The sequence below is a fragment of the Heptranchias perlo genome, chromosome 1, assembly GCF_035084215.1.
Source record: "Heptranchias perlo isolate sHepPer1 chromosome 1, sHepPer1.hap1, whole genome shotgun sequence".
Lineage (NCBI taxonomy): Eukaryota > Metazoa > Chordata > Chondrichthyes > Hexanchiformes > Hexanchidae > Heptranchias > Heptranchias perlo.
In genome coordinates, this window is record NC_090325.1 from 48270972 (window position 1) to 48288500 (window position 17529).

The 17529-nt window shown below is 43.8% G+C and overlaps 2 protein-coding genes across 6 annotated transcripts in view; one reads left to right on the forward strand and one right to left on the reverse strand.

Annotated features, from left to right (window-relative positions):
- kiaa1328 (KIAA1328 ortholog) overlaps positions 1 to 8855 on the reverse strand; it is a 218122-nt gene extending 209267 nt beyond the window's left edge. For 2 of the 4 annotated variants that reach the window (XR_010962905.1, XM_067984483.1), the window contains exons 1-2: positions 8766 to 8855; positions 3020 to 3055 (exon numbers count right to left, since the gene is read on the reverse strand). Coding sequence is in view for 2 of the 4 variants with exons in the window: in XM_067984483.1 (XP_067840584.1) it covers positions 3020 to 3055; positions 8766 to 8814 (85 nt within the window). In the remaining 2 variants the exon portion in view is untranslated. Of the gene's footprint in view, positions 1 to 3019; positions 3068 to 8765 lie in introns of all 4 variants that reach the window. The other 2 variants (XM_067984492.1, XM_067984501.1) reach the window with 2 other exon arrangements.
- Positions 8856 to 8966: 111 nt separating this feature from the next.
- Positions 8967 to 17529, forward strand: part of tpgs2 (tubulin polyglutamylase complex subunit 2) — a 57761-nt gene continuing 49198 nt past the window's right edge. For both annotated transcript variants that reach the window (XM_067984519.1, XM_067984525.1), the window contains exon 1: positions 8967 to 9158. In XM_067984519.1, the coding sequence (XP_067840620.1) occupies positions 9083 to 9158 (76 nt within the window). In that variant the 5' untranslated portion in view covers positions 8967 to 9082. The remainder of the gene's footprint in view (positions 9159 to 17529) is intronic.

The following is a 17529-nucleotide window of genomic DNA, read 5'->3' on the forward strand; positions in this document are numbered from 1 at the left end:
GTAAGGAAGTCTTACTACAGTTGTACAAGGCTTTAGTGAGACCTCACCTGGAATACCGGGTACAGTTTTGGTCTCCTTATCTAAGGAAGGTTATACTTGCCATGGAGGCGGTACAACGAAGGTTCACGAGATTAATTCCTGGGATGAGAGGGTTGTCCAAGAGGAGAGGTTGAGTAGAGTGGGCCTATTCTCTCTGGAGTTTAGAAGAATGAGAGGTGATCTAATTGAAACAAAAAAAATTATTAGGGGGCTTGACAGGTAGATGCTGAGAGATTGTTTCCCCTGGCTGGAGAATCTAGAACTAGGGGCAGAGTTGCAGGATAAGGGGTCAGCCATTCAAGACTGAAATGAGGAGGAATTTCTTCATGTAGAGGGCTGTGAATCTTTGGAATTCTCTACCCCAGAGGGCTGTGGATGCTGAGTCGTTGAGTATATTTAAGACTGAGATGGATAGATTTTTGGACCCTAGGGGAATCAAGAGATATGGGGATCAGGCGGGAAAGTGAAGTTGAGGTCAAAGATCAGCCATGATCTAATTGAATGGCGGAGCATGCTCGAGGGGCTGAATGGCCTACTCCTGCTCCTATATCTTATGTTCTTATGTGACAGGAAAGGCTCCTTTTGGCTAATGAACACCTAGTGCCATCCTCATGGCCTTGTTTATGGAGTCGTAAAACGGGAGTCATCCGGAGCTTTACTATGCTTGGTGTGAAGATAAGGGCTATGGACATCTTGGAGGCCACTAATCACAAGAGGAACATTAGCTTCCCAATGTTGGGTAGAAGGGAGAAAGACTGATCGCAATCCCTTCAAGATAGAGCGGATGATTGATGGGAAGCTCATACAGAGCTAATTGTGTTTAAAACGTATATAAGTTGGGTGCTTTTCGGTGGTAATCAGAACGTTCTCGGGGCACATCTGGACTGCCCATTAATTAGGACTCTTGATGGTACACTTCGAGGTCCTTGTTATGTGATCCACTTTGTCAGGTTGTATTTTACTTGATTGTACTTCTGTATTTTAACATCTTTGTTACTTGTTACAACTTCTTAATAAAGCCATTATACTTTGGATCAAACCACCTTGCGACCTTTTGATTAAGGACTCGAACAGTAAAAGTATAATTACTTGCAGGACTGAATGGCCTACTCCTGTTCCTATTTACTTGGATTATGAGTGCAGTGGACACAAATACAAACATTAACAAATCTCCATCAAGACTTGAGATTAGAAAGAATTTTCCTCCCTTCCTGTTAATAAAGTTGTGGATATATGGAATAGGCTCACAGATAAAGCTTTTTCTAACAACACCTTAAAAAAATCTGTATACATACCTGGCTGGGAGCTGGAGTTAATCAAATGTTGGGTGGAATGTGATAATTTCCAACCTGCTGGGACCAAGTTATGCCAAGCAAGGCATTTGGTGTAGGATGCAACGGTTAAAGAAAGATTCTATAGTTTTGCCCTATTTACCTCTGCAGAACCTTTCCTCACAATATGAACTGGGTTAGGTGAAGTCTATAAAAGAACAAGCTTAATGAAGTTTTTTTTGCTACAAGATGTCTACCTTAAAAATGGATAAAGAAGTCCCAAATACGCCCAATTACAAGATTTCTAGTACCGGTGGGAACTACAAAAATGGCTAAGGATATTCAGCAATAATTTGCAAGATCATATATTTTCTGAAAATCTTGCCAGTTACTTTGCTGCAGTTCCTCTGGACATAGACAGCAGGATGTCTAATGATAGAAAATTTAAAAACGAAGCGAGGGGAGAGCAAGAGAAAGATAGCAGTTGAAAGATAAGAGAACAGAGGCAGATTTGGAAAGCAGCAAGAAGCAATTTGAAAATAAAAAACTGAGAAATTAAAGAAAAACATGGAAAAAGTGTTGTAATCTCCATTCTTTTTCCTTCCTGTCTCTGCACTCATACACAGGTTTAAAAAAAGTGTACAGTGAAACCTGTATAAATGGACACCTGCAAAAAACGGACACTTATTGAGATACCCAAATAATTTACATGGTAAAATATACAAGAGGCATTCTGAAACAACAGATGCTCGCAATTTACAAACTACGAATACCCTTCAATGCACCAGGCCCTTTTACAACATAAAACAGGGACACAGCCTGTTGAAAAGCTGCTATACCTGGAACTTTCACCGTGTCGGGATCACTGGGGCTTCCGCTTACAACTTGCTTCCTTTATGCCCTCAAATTTGCATGAGGCCAATGTATGCTGGTCAGCACGAAGCAGCAGCGGGTTTTGTGAAAGATGCAGGTTTTGTGGAATGGGGAGCTCTTTACCCAGCATGCACAGCAGCAGAGAAACCACTCCATCTCTGGGGTTGAATGCTTGCACAGCTCTATCCCAGGGATAGAGCTGTTTCTCTGCCACTATGGATACTGGGTAAATAACTCTCCATTCTATTGAAAATTTTTATAGTACATACAATGATCATTTTGAAAATAAGGACACCTGCAAAAAAGACAGCTGATGCCAGTCCCTAAGGTGTCCATAATTTACAGGTTTCACTGTATATTGAACAGTTAAAATGTGACATGGACATCTACGCATTCTACAGAAAAAATCCCATGCAAGATTTCTACAATTGGAATCAAAGGGATCCACTCAGCGAGCAATAAAAAATGATAATGAATACAAATTGTGAACAAGACACATAATATAACATTTTAGGAAAAGACAATTTTATCATGGGATGTTTTGCACCATCTTATTTTTAAATCAACAATCCTTGCAATAGATGCCACTCAAAAAAGGATGGTAGCAATCTGAACATATAATGCAATGGATTCTTCGCATATCTGCGATACTAAGTTTACAATTTTATTACAAACTAGGATGAAATGTTCTGCTTTATTATTTTGTACACTTCCACATATAGTTCTTTCTATATCATTATAGATCAAAATGTATTTGAGAGCACTTTCAATGCTCAAAACAGTTTGTAGAACATATTTAAACTAGCAATCAGACAAAGTAATTCTCAAAACCATACCTGGCACAAAGACCATGGATTGCTCTTCATCCGATGCTAGATGCAACACTGTTAAAGAAAGTGAGATGTACTTGGCACAGCAAAAGAGCTGGACAAAGACAAAGACTAAAATGTATCCGACATACTCCAATTATTACAAAAATGCCCATAAAATTAAACAGACACAGCTTTATATTCACGGCCATCTCATTCCCTTCAATTTGAATGGGCTGCATTTCCTAGACTCTTGTATGTTTCAATGAGATCACGTCTCATTCTTCTAAACTCCAGAGAGTATGGGCCATTCTACTTAATCTCTCCTCATTGGACAATCCTCTCATCCCAGGAATCAATCTAGTGAACCTTTGTTGCACCGCCTCTAAGGCAAGTATATCCTTCCTTAGATAAGGAGACCAAAACTGTACACAGTACTGCAGGTGTGGTCTCACCAAAGCTCTGTAAAATTGCAGCAAGGCTTCCTTATTCTTGTACTCTAACCCCGTTGCAATAAAGACCAACATACCATTTGCCTCCTAATTGCTTGCTGTTCCTGCGTTTTAACTTTCTGTGTTTCGTGTACAAGGACACCCAAATTCCTCTGAACAGCAACATTTAATAGTTTCTCGTTTATAAAATATTCTGATTTTCTATTCTTCCAGCAAAGTGAATAATTTCATATTCCCCCACATTATACTCCATCTGCCACCTTCTTGCTCACTCATTTAACCTGTCTATATCCCTTTGCAGCCTCTTTATGTCCTCCTCACAGCTTACTTTCCCACCTAGCTTTGTATCGTCAGCAAACTTGGATACATTACACTCGGTCCCTTCATCTAAGTCATTAATACAGATCGTAAATAGCTGAGGCCCAAGCACTGTTGTATCTGATTTCTCCTTAGTTTCTGTATTTTATGCTTTCAAACAGGTGGTGAGGAGCAGTCTTAGGAACAGAAGATTTGTATAAAGGCTCTTCAATGGCATGACACAAAACCAACTGTCCTTATTCATGAGACACAACTAAATCAAATATACTGCTGTGAGCAGACATTTTTTTTGTGGGGGGGGGGGGGGAAAGAGTAGAGAGGAGCAACCTTGCTTAGGTCAGAAACTATAGACAGCCTATTTGTATTTTCAATAGACCACTGTAATTATGCACTCCTGCAGCAACATACAGTAACTGCTCTGAATTTAAGTATTTCCTATACAGGCAAACTATGTCCAAAACTGCATTTTTTCTCAAATTGATGCAAAGAAAAATGGAATCCAATTTTCTTTCTACTAAAAACTTGTCAGATCACTTTCTAAAACCTAGTGGGTTGCAAAAAATGTTGTGCGTATAAAGTACAGAACATGACTTGAATATATCCTGGATATAAATTATAGAATGAAAGTATTTTGAGAATTTTATATTTGTGGTGAGCAACTGTTGTGTCGCTGATTGAAATGAAAGCATGAAGTTGGAGAAATGACAGTAGGAGGGGGCCACTTGAGGTGTAATACTGCATCATTGGGGAAATACAAAATCCCCAATGGAGGAAAGAGGAGGAAACTGTCAGGTTGTGCAGAGACTGATGGCAGTGACTGCAAAGCAAGTTGTTATAACAGGTGGATGGTAAAAGCTGAATGGTGGCAAATGTTGAAAAGTTTGAGATGGAAAGTTAGGTGTTCGAGAGAATTTGTGGTGGTGAATGGTGCAATAATTGTATTAAGAGACGTAGCTTAGGCTAGGGCAGGACTGGAAGCAGAACATTCCTGGTTACAAAATATTTAAGAGGGGTTGAGGGGGTGACAGTGTTAGTAAAGAATTCTATCACAGGGCTAGAGTGTAAGGATGTCCTAGCAGATGGCTTTCAGACATAATCATATGGATAGTTAAGAAATAGGAAAGGAAGTTGTCCAAATTTCAGTATGCATTACAGACCATCAAACAGTGGACAACATGAAGATAAGAAAAGGACAGGGAAAGTCCAATTGTTCCATCCAGACATAGTGCAGCCTACGTCCACCATCAACACACCCCCAGTCAGCCAATCTCCGGACACAGGCAAATAAAAACAAGACAGAGTGAGCGCAGTTGAAGAAAAAAACTCTGGAAAATTCCTCTCCAACTCCTGAAGGCAATCAGGTAAGCTGTAGGAGACTGCTGTAACTGATAACACTAATCACTGCCACCCCACTTACCTTCTAAAACTCAAGAGATTTTTCATTTGCAAGTGCCTCTGCTGAAGGCCTGTAATGAATCTATACTTCCAGTACATTCTGCCAATGTATTTCCGAGGTTGCTGATGACTCTGTAAAAAGTATTTCTTCCTGGCATCTAAACTTTTTCGTATTTTGTATTGATCACCCCACCCCCACCGACATCCAGCTCAAATAACCTATCCATTTGAACAGAATTTATTCCTTTCACCATTTTGAAGACCTCAATCATATCTCCTCAAAGTCTACATTCCACCAATGAAAAAGCCCCAGTTCCTTGAGCATGCCCTGATAACTAATGTACTTAAAGACATGCTATAGATTTGCTGGCCGTCCTCTGGATGTTCTCAAGTCCTTGATATCCCCAATCATGTGAGGGAACCAAAATTGCTCACAGAATTCTAGATGCAAGATCTTGTACAAGGCAAGTATTGTTTTTCTAGTTTTGTATTTTACTGTCCTAGCTATACATCCTGACACCTTTCTCTACAGCCTTGCAGCACTGGTCACAAACCATGACCTCCAGGTCTCTCTCCGCAGCCTTCAAAGGGTAACCCTGAGCTGTTTACATGTGACTGGACTTACCATAACATAAATGCATTGAAGGATATTTGGCACACCTGGACCCACTCCCACACGTATCCAATCAGATTGCAGTTTATTTATTTTGTCTAAAGTCCTAACTTGTACACACACCTTAGTGTCATCAGCAAACTTAAGCATCGTACTACCGATGCTGTCATTCAAATCATTAATAAAGATAGTGAAGAACGTTGATCCAAACACAGATTCCTAAAGGGCAGCATGAAGAGGTACTACTATCGACAATCAACCTCTGCCTATGTGAATCCAACCAATTTGCAATCCAGTTTAAAATTTGATTGTTAATTGCACCAGACAAAATTTTACTTACCATCTATCCGTGCAGCCCTTCAATTGAAGGCTTTTTAGAAATCAAAATGCACAATATCCAGCAGGCATTTCTATTAATTGCTTCTAGTAATTTCCCTATAAGTGACTTCAAACTATAATTTTCAAGTTCCAGCTTGCTTTCCTTTTTAAGCACGACATGGGTCTCATTTTTGTTTGTCTACATAACAACAGTAACTACATTTCAAAAGTAATTAATTGGGATGTTCAGAAATCATGAAAGAGACCCCATCATTTACTAGAATTACATATGAAAGTTTTATTTTATTTTGTAACTACTTTGATAGATTTAGAGGTGATGAATCTTTGGATTGTTAGTCCCATCCCAAGCAGTCTCTAATGCAATCAAAAATCTATAACTATGGGCAAACTGTAGGGAAGTAAAGAACAGGTCCCTGGCACTGAGTACACTACATGCCAGTACACTAATGCTCCACCTCAGTAATGTCACTCCATTGCTGTACTATTAATGAAGCTGTTGGGGTTTAACATTACTGCAACTTTTTTTTTAAACAAGTGTTTTTATTTGAAACTCTAGCATATAGCAAGAAGGTAATTGAAGGCACTACATACAAAATTTGTATAAAGTATCGCAGAGTATAAATCTTCTATTATTTAAAAGTAATAGAAGATTATCCCTGCCCTAGCCGTGAACTCACATCTTTCTCCAGTTTCTCTCCTATCTGTCATCATGCCCTCTCTGATCTCATCTTGACCATGAGACCCACCTCCTGCTCCCTCGACCCTATTCCCACCAAACTGTTGACCACCCAACTTCCCTTCCAGGCCCCCGTGTTAGCTGATATTGTTAACGGTTCCCTCTCCTCGGGTACTGTCCCCCCCCCCCCCTTCAAATTTGCTATCATCACCCCCCTCCTCAAAAAACCCAACCTTGACTCCTCTGTCCTTGCAAACTATCACCCAATCTCCAACCTCCCTTTCCTCTCCAAAGTCCTTAAACATGTTGACGCCTCCCAATTCCTGCCCATCTTTCCCACAATTCCATGTTTGAATCCCTCCAATCAGGTTTCCACCCCTGTCACAGTACTGAAACTGCCCATACCAAAGTCACAAATGACACTGTATGTGACTGTGACCATGATAAACTATCCTTCCTCATCTTTCTCAACCAGTCTGCAGCCTTTGACACAACTGACCACACCATCCTCTTCCAATGCCTTTCCTCTATCGTCCAGCTGGGTGGAACTATGCTCTCCTGGTTCCATTCCTATCTATCCAGTCATAGCCAGAGAATCACCTGCAATGGCTTCTCTTCCTGTTCCTTTACCTCTGGAGCCCCCAAGGATCAATCCTTGGCCTCCTCCTATTTCTCATCTACATACCGCCCCTTGGTGACATCATCCAAAAACACAATATCAGATTCCACATATATGCTGACAACACCCAGCACTACCTCACCATCACCTCTCTCAACTCCTCCACTGTCTCTCATTTGTCACACTGCTTGTCCGACATCAAGTACCAGATGAGCAAAAATTTCCTCCAACTAAATATTGGGAAGACTGAAGCGATTGTCTTTGGTCCAGCTGCAAACTCAGTTTCCTGGCCACCGAATCCATCCCTCTCCCTGGCCACTGTCTAAGGCTGAACCAGACCGTTTGTAACCTTGGTGTTCTATTTGACGCTGAGATGAGCTTCCAACCGAGACCTCTGTAACATTGCCCGTCTCTGTCCCTGCATCAGCTCATCTGCTGCTGAAACCCTCATCCATGCCTTTGTTACCTCTAGACTCAACTATTCCAATGCTCTCCTGGCTGGCCTTCCATCTTCCACCCTCCATAAACTTGAGCTCATCCAAAACTCTGCTGCCCATATCCTAACTCACACCAAGTCATGTTCTCCCATCACCCGTGTTCACTGACCCACATTGGCTCCCACTCCAGGAATGCCTCAATTTTAAAATTCTGATCCTTGTTTTCCAATCCCTCCATGGCCCCCCCCCCATCCATCTCCGTAACCTCCTCCAACCCTACAACCCTCCAAGATCTCCACCCTCCTCAAATTCTGGCCTCTTGCGCATCCCCGATTTTAATCGTTCCACCATTGGAGCCTTCAGCTGCCTAGGTCCTAAAGCTCTGGAATTCCCTCCCTAAACCTCTCTGGCTCTCCACCGCTCTCTCCTCCTTTAAGACGTTCCTTAAAACCTACCTCTTTCACCCAGCTTTTGGTCACCTATCCTAATATCTCCATATGTGGCTCGGTGTCAAACGTTGTTCAATAACGCTCCTGCGAAGCGCCTTGGGATGTTTTACTACGTTAAAGGCGCTATATAAATGCAAATTATTGTTGTTGTAAAACAGAATTATCGACAACAGAAGTATAATTTGTTCAGCAAGTATGAAGCAATATTATCACAAATTCAGAAACACCGTGAGATGGGGGGGGGGGGGGGGGGGGAACGGACGTAAGTTCCCATTATTTTAAATAAGACACTAGTCATCAGATCGGATGAGTAACACACTAGGTGTCAGGCGTCATTCATAAAGACTGAATTTCAAAACCCGATGCAGTACTCATACTTCTGCTCTTGAAATATTAACTAACTAACAAACAGCCCGCCAGCCAGCCAGCCCACCCTCCCTCCCTAAATGTGTATTTAAAAAAAACAAAAGGATACGATCTTTACTCCAGAAAGCTTCACTCACCAAATTCCCAGCCTTCGCCATCTTAAACAACCGCCACTCCCATCATGCACTTCCAGCCGCCCTCGACCCTGGATGACGTCATGCGGTCTCTGGCGCCGGAAGATGACCCGCCGGAGAGGAAAAGACTACAGCTCCCAGAGTGCTTTGGGCTCGGCGCGTTTTCTGCGCATCGAGAGCCGACGATAAGGAGACGGGAAAGGTCGGTCTTTATGCGGAGATTATATTTTTAATGCGTTTATGTACACAGAGGAACTAGGTTTGTTTGAGTTGCCGGAAAGAGAGCTGGACCATGATGGAAGACAGTAAAACGGCGAATATGAAGGAGTTGGTAGACCGGCTGACCTTGGGTGTAACCAAGATACTAGGTGAGCGGAGGGCAGTTACGGTTACCATGGAAATTAGCAGCTGAACCGGGTAAACCTGCGTGTGAGGCGGGAAGGATCTCAGCTCACATGGTAGTCAGTGTTTATACAGCGGCTTTGGGTGAAACTGTTTGCACAGGGGAAACGTTAGCAGTGAGATTTATGGTGACCGATTGCTGACCCATTTAAATGTTTTTAAGTTAGTTGTATCAAAATGATACGGTTAAACCTTACTAGGTGTAGCTTGATCAAAAGCAAAATACTGCGAATGCTGGAAATCTGAAATAAAAACTGAAAATGCTGGAAAAGCTCAGCCAGTGAGTACACCTTACTAGGTGTAGCTTGATCTGGCTTAAAATGATATACATTTGTATATATAAATAAACTTTAAACCTGCAATACTTTTTCTTACTCTTTCTTCCACGGGCATGTGAGAAACTTTGGTGCTTAACATGTCCAAACTTTCTTGCAATAAAAGGAAGAAAAGTAAAGCAGTTATCAAGCTGTAACTCCAAACTGATATCTGTATGTATTTATATAATTGAACCCTTCATAAATCACTAAATAAAAACAAAATGCAGGTAATGCACAGGCAAGCCCTTCAGCACCTGAAAAGAAAAAAAGGAAAGTTAACATTTCAGGTGTTAGAACAGGTTTTTAAAAAAATAAAACATAGCATCTAACATTAAAACATTAAAAGATCATTTGATTGGAAATTTTTTTCAGGTAGACTTTGTTCGCGGTGCAACTGTTTGTGCTTGGTCTCTGCCATGTTGTCTGGATTGGGTAAAGTTAACACTGCATAAATTTAAATGCAGAGTTAAACATTCCCTACTGAATCAGGTTTCTTAGAGTACACAATGGGAAATTTGTGAATTGCCCACAAACACCAGGATAACAATCAAGTTACACCTATTTTTTTTAGAGCACTCCTTGTCAACAGTGGGAATTTTTTCCCCTTTGCCAACTGTTCCCATTGGTGGAAGGGTCAAGAACCAGAGGACACAGATTTCAGGTGATTGGCAAAAGAACCAAAGGCAACATGAGGAAAAACTTTTTTACGCAGCGAGTGGTTATGATCTGGAATGCACTGCCTGAGGGGGTGTGGAGGCAGATTCAATTGTGGCTTTCAAAAGGGAATTGGATAAATACTTGAAGGGAAAAAATTTGCAGGGCTATGGGGAAAAGGCAAGGGAGTGGAACTAGCTGGATTGCTCTTGCAGAGAGCCAACACGGGCACGACAGGCCGAAACCATTCTATGATTCTCTCTCATTCAATTTTCCATATTGTTTCCATCTAACGTCTTTGCTTAAAAACAATGGTTTCTTATTGGTCCAAAATAATGGCTTAAAAGTCACAGCCTTATCAATTATTTATACATTCAAAATGCATTCTCCCTTTTCAATTCTTTCTGGCATTGCTTAAAGAGTTGCAACAAAATTAAGGAAGCTTTATTTCACACATGCCAAACATATATTCTATTTTGGGCCAATAAGAAGTTATAACCTATATAATGCACTACTATTACTCCTAATATTACATGCTGAACTACTTGCATTGAAAGTTTATTCATTGATGTGCTCCAAGTTTTTATTGTGACAAATCTGCCCAATATAAAATGTAAAAAGATTCAGGGACAACAGGGAGCTGTGCATGCATGAATCACATGTATGCAAGATTACTAGAAAATTGTTTTTGCAACTTTCCTCATTTGACCGGGTCCTTGCTTAATGTCGTTGGAAGTTTCATACAAGACAGCAATGCTGAAAACGCACTGCAGGTCCGTGCAGTCTGTCTCAGTAATTAACCCTTCAGTTAATCAGGCCCCAGAACTGAGAGGATTACACTTATCAGGAAAGGCTGAACAGGCTGGGGCTCTTTTCTCTAGAAAAGAGAAGGCTGAGGGGTCACCTGATAGAGGTCTTTAAGATAATAGGGTAGATGCAGACAAAATGCTTCCACTTGTGGGGGAGTCCAAAACTAGAGGTCATAAATATAAAATTGTCTCTAATAACTCCAATAGGGAATTCAGGAGAAACTTCTTTACCCAAAGAGTGGTAAGAATGTGGAACTCGCTACCACAAGGAATAGTTGAGGTGAATAGCATAGATGCATTTAAGGGGAAGCTAGATAAGCACATGAGGGAGAAAGGAATAGAAGGGTATCCTGATAGGATTAGATGAAGGAGGCTCGTGTGGAGCATAAATGCCAGCATAAACCAGTGGTCCAAATGGCCTGTTTCTGTGCTGTAGTTTCAATGTAACCCACCAATGGGAAGATCCAAATTGGAGAACCAACTTCAAGTGCCACCAACACAAAATATTTATATGCACTGTCACCGACACTTTTGACCAGAGGCACCAGGTGAAATATCTATTCCAGGAGAGTTCCACTGTTTCCAATGGCAAGAATGTCAGGTTGTTTGTACTATAGCCTTTCAAATCTGAAGCTGGAATTATAGATCTATTCGTTTGATGTCTTGGGATGTTTACTACGTTAAAGGCACTATATAAATGCAAGTTGTTGTTGATGTCAGTTCTAGGGAAGACGCTGGAAGGCATTGTACGGGTTGTGATTCTGATCACTTGGAGAGTTCAGTAATTATTAGAGACCGAGGTCCTGCCTCAATAACCTGACTGAATTCTTTGAGGAAGTGACCAAATTAATGGGTGATGGCAGTTCAGTAGATGTTAAAGATGCTGTATAAATGCAAGTTGTTGTATACCTTGATTTCCAGAAAGCCTTTCAAGTGCCGTATAGATGGTTATTGGAAAAAATGTCATTATTTAGGATTGGCGGTCAGATATTCCGTTGGTTTGGAAACTGGTTGCAAACTCATAGACAGTAGGTTGTTATCAATGGGAATAGATCTGCATTGGGGCAGCTAATAAATGAATTCCCACAAGGCTCAGCAATAGGACCATTGCTTATAATCTTTGTTAATGATTTGGATGAGAGCACTAATAGAACCATCGACAAATTTGCAGGTAATGCAAAAATGTGCACAAATGTTTTGAATTTATACCAAATAAATAGGTTGCAGGCCAGTTTAGATCATTTTGAAGACAGGCCTTGTTGTTCCAGATGTCCTTCAGCGTGCCTAGGTGCAGTGTTTTATCTATTTATGTCTGGGAAACTCCAGCTACGTACACACAATGCATAAGTGCCAGCGAAAGGAGAGGGGCCTGTGGGATCATAGTTGATAAATCATTAAAGCTCTTCAAGCAGTGTATCAAGACCATTGGGAAGGCAAAATAAGGTTTTGGGTTATATTGCTAGGACAATACACTATAAATCTATGAACACTATACATAGGCTGTACAAGGATTTGGTACAGCTATACTTGGAATATAGTGTCCAGTTTTGGTCCCCCTCACACGACAGGAGGTATTGAGACTCTGGCACAGTTACAAAGGAGAGTGACTGAAAAGATACCCAGAATAGGCTCAAGGAGTTGGAGCTATTTTCACTGGAGAAACGTAAGTGGAGAACAGATACTATTGAGGGGATTTTAAAAAGATAGGATTAGATTTTGTACATTTGGATACGTTATTGGAGATCGATAAGGATGTATGGTCATGAGGCATGTGTACAAAACATGTAGACAAAGATTTATGTTAGATGTTAGAAAGTACAGACAGTGATTGACCTTGGGAAAACATTACTGAAATATGTGACCAATTACAGTGGTCTCCTGGAGATTTGTGTGATTGCCCTAACGGTCGATAGAAGGAGCGGGGAGAGCGGACCCGGGGGGTCGATAGAAGGAGCGGGGAGAGCGGACCCGAGGGGGTCGATAGAAGGAGCGGGGAGAGCGGACCCGGGGGGTCGATAGAAGGAGCGGGGAGAGCGGACCCGGGGGGTCGATAGAAGGAGCGGGGAGAGCGGACCCGAGGGGGTCGATAGAAGGAGCGGGGAGAGCGGACCCGGGGGGTCGATAGAAGGAGCGGGGAGAGCGGACCCGAGGGGTCGATAGAAGGAGCGGGGAGAGCGGACCCGAGGGGTCGATAGAAGGAGCGGGGAGAGCGGACCCGGGGGGTCGATAGAAGGAGCGGGGAGAGCGGACCCGGGGGGTCGATAGAAGGAGCGGGGAGAGCGGACCCGAGGGGTCGATAGAAGGAGCGGGGAGAGCGGACCCGAGGGGTCGATAGAAGGAGCGGGGAGAGCGGACCCGAGGGGTCGATAGAAGGAGCGGGGAGAGCGGACCCGAGGGGTCGATAGAAGGAGCGGGGAGAGCGGACCCGAGGGGTCGATAGAAGGAGCGGGGAGAGCGGACCCGAGGGGTCGATAGAAGGAGCGGGGAGAGCGGACCGGAGGGGTCGATAGAAGGAGCGGGGAGAGCGGACCCGAGGGGTCGATAGAAGGAGCGGGGAGAGCGGACCCGAGGGGTCGATAGAAGGAGCGGGGAGAGCGGTCCCGAGGGGTCGATAGAAGGAGCGGGGAGAGCGGACCCGGGGGGTCGATAGAAGGAGCGGGGAGAGCGGACCCGAGGGGTCGATAGAAGGAGCGGGGAGAGCGGACCCGGGGGGTCGATAGAAGGAGCGGGGAGAGCGGACCCGGGGGGTCGATAGAAGGAGCGGGGAGAGCGGACCCGGGGGGTCGATAGAAGGAGCGGGGAGAGCGGACCCGAGGGGTCGATAGAAGGAGCGGGGAGAGCGGACCCGGGGGGTCGATAGAAGGAGCGGGGAGAGCGGACCCGAGGGGTCGATAGAAGGAGCGGGGAGAGCGGACCCGAGGGGGTCGATAGAAGGAGCGGGGAGAGCGGACCCGAGGGGTCGATAGAAGGAGCGGGGAGAGCGGACCCGAGGGGGTCGATAGAAGGAGCGGGGAGAGCGGACCCGAGGGGTCGATAGAAGGAGCGGGGAGAGCGGACCCGAGGGGTCGATAGAAGGAGCGGGGAGAGCGGACCCGAGGGGTCGATAGAAGGAGCGGGGAGAGCGGACCCGAGGGGTCGATAGAAGGAGCGGGGAGAGCGGACCCGAGGGGTCGATAGAAGGAGCGGGGAGAGCGGACCCGGGGGGTCGATAGAAGGAGCGGGGAGAGCGGACCCGAGGGGGTCGATAGAAGGAGCGGGGAGAGCGGACCCGAGGGGTCGATAGAAGGAGCGGGGAGAGCGGACCCGGGGGGTCGATAGAAGGAGCGGGGAGAGCGGACCCGAGGGGTCGATAGAAGGAGCGGGGAGAGCGGACCCGGGGGGTCGATAGAAGGAGCGGGGAGAGCGGACCCGGGGGGTCGATAGAAGGAGCGGGGAGAGCGGACCCGAGGGGGTCGATAGAAGGAGCGGGGAGAGCGGACCCGAGGGGTCGATAGAAGGAGCGGGGAGAGCGGACCCGAGGGGGTCGATAGAAGGAGCGGGGAGAGCGGACCCGAGGGGGTCGATAGAAGGAGCGGGGAGAGCGGACCCGAGGGGGTCGATAGAAGGAGCGGGGAGAGCGGACCCGAGGGGTCGATAGAAGGAGCGGGGAGAGCGGACCCGAGGGGTCGATAGAAGGAGCGGGGAGAGCGGACCCGGGGGGTGAAATCAATAAGAAAATCAAGAAAAAAAACAAAGTGTGTTAGTGTTTGTTTAAAGACTTTTTAACTAAAAGGGGCGGGAAACTAGTTTAAACTAGATAAATTAATTCGTTTTTTTAAAAACTAAAATAAACCAAGTGAATTAATTACATAAAAACTTTGTTTTATTTATTTAATTAATCAATGTTAGATAGAGATGGCAGTGAAGGTGTTGTGTCGTATCTGCAGCATGTGCGAATTTGTGGAGAGCAACGTGATCCCAGGCAATCACAACAGCAGTAAGTGTCTGCAACTCAAGGAACTTCAGCTCAGAGTTATTGAGCTGGAGTTCAAGGTGCAGACATTGCGATGCATCAGGAAGGGGAAGAGTTATCTGGACATTTTGACCCAGGAGGCAGTCACACCCCTTAGGTTAGGTAGTGGTTTAGATTTGGTTAGTTGTCAGGGACTGAAGGATGTGACTGTGAGTCGGGCACGTAAAGAGACCCCAGATGCAGTGGTGGAGGAACCTCAGCCTTTGCCCTTGTCCAACAGGTTTGAGTTACTTGCTACCTGTGTGGATGAGAACAAAGACTGCAGGGAGTATAGGCACATTGATCACGACACCGTGGTACAGAAGGCCATTTAATTGGGAGGAGCAAAAAGGAATGTGGTGGTGTTAGGAGATAGTATAGTCAGGGGGATAGACACTGTTCTCTGCAGCCGCGACCAGGAGTCCTAAAGACTGTGTTGCCTGCCCAGTGCCAGCGTTAAGGACATCTCCTCGCAGCTGGAGAAGAACTTGGAGCAGGAGGGGGAGGATCCAGTTGTGATCCACGTGGGAACCAACGACGTAAGTAGAGCTAGGAATGAGGTTCTGTTGAGGGAGTTTGAGGAGCTAGGGTCCAAATGAAAAAGCAGAACCTCAAAGGTAATAATCTGTGGATTACTACCTGAGCCATGTGCAAATTGGTATAGAGACAAACAGATTAGAGGGTTAAATGCATGGCTGAAAGAGTTATGTGGGAGGCAGGGGTTTCAATTCATGGGGCGCTTGCACCAGTACTGGGGACAGAGGGAGCTGTTCTGTTGGGATAGGCTCCACTTAAACTGGGCTGGGACCAGTCTCCTGGCAATAAAACTTTAAACTAATAAGGGGGCGGGGAGGAGGGTTCAGGTAAGGGTAAATTTATAAGTCTAAAGAGAAAAGTCAAGGCTGTAGAGCAGAGTGTATCAGGAAAGGACAGAGAGTTTAACAAAGGTAATAGGGCATTAGTGACTAAGGTCACATCAGGGAAAAATATTAAAATGTTAAAATTAAAGGCGTTCTATCTGAATGCAAGAAGCATTTGTAACAAGACAGATGAATTAATGGCACAAGTAGAGATAAATGGGTTTGATCTAGTAGCCATTACTGAAAAGTCATTACCAGATGACCAAGGTTGGGAACTTAATATTCCAGGGTACTTGACATTTAGAAAAGATAGGCAAAATGGAAAAGGTGGGTGGGGGGGTGGGGTAGCCCTGATAAAGGATGAGGTAAAGACAGTAGTGAGAAAGAATGTTAGCTCTGAAAATCAGGATGTAGAATCAGTATGGGTGGAGCGAAGAAATAACATGGGGCAGAAAAGACTGGTGGGAGTAGTTTATAGGCCTCCTAAGAGTAGTTATAGTGTTGGACAGAATGTAAAGCAGGAAATTAGAGGAATGTGTAACAAGTGTAATGCAATAATTGTGGGGGACTTCAATCTTCATATAGACTGAGCAAACCAAATTGGCAAAAGTAGTTTGGAGGACGAGTTCATGGAATGCATGCGAGACAATTTTCTAGAACAATTTGTCAGGGACCAACTAGTGAACAGGCTATTTTAGATCTAGTGTTGTGAAATGAGATGGGGTTAACTAGTAATCTTATAGTAAAGGATCCTCTGGGGAAGAGTGATCATAATATGATAGAATTTCATATTGAGTTTGAGTGTGATGTATTTAAGTCTGAAACTAGGGGGTCTTAAATTTAAACAAAATCAATTACATAGGTATGAGGGGCGAGTTGGCTAAGGTAGATTGGGAAATTAGATTAAAAGATAAGACGGTAGATAAGCAATGGCGAACATTTAAAGAAATGATTCATAATTCTTAATGAATATACATTCCCTTGAGGAATAAAAACACCATGGGAAAATTGGCTAACTAGTGAAGTTGAGGATAGTATTAGATTAAAAGAAGAGGCTTACAATGTTGCCGAAAAGAGTAGTAAGCATGAGGATTGGGAGGGTTTTAGAAATCAGCAAAAGATGACCAAGAAATTAATAAAGTGGGAGAAAATTGAATATGAGAGTAAACTAGGAAGAAATATCTAAACAGATTATAAGAGCTTCTACAAGTACGTAAAAAGGAAGAGATTAGCGAAAGTAAACGTGGGTCCCTTAGAGGTAGAGACTGGAGAAATTATAATGGGGAATAAGGAAATGGCAGAGATGTCAAACAAATATTTTGTATCTGTCTTCACAGTAGAAGACACAAGAAACATACTGGAAATAGTGGGGAACCAAGGATCTAATGAGAGTGAGGAACTTAAAGTAATTAGTATTAATAAAGAAAAAGTACTGGAGAAATTAATGGGACTGAAAGCCAACAAATCCCCTGAACCTGATGACCTAGAGTTTTATGAGGTGGCTGCAGAAATAGTGGATGCATTGGTTTTGACCTTCCAGAATGCCCTAGATTCATAGAACGGTCCACATGGATTGGAAGATAGCAACTCAAGAAAGGAGGGAGAGAGAAAACAGGGAACTATAGGCCAATTAGCGTGACATCAGCAGTAAGGAAAATACTAGACTCTATTATCAAGGACATGGTAACAGGGCACTTAGAAAATCA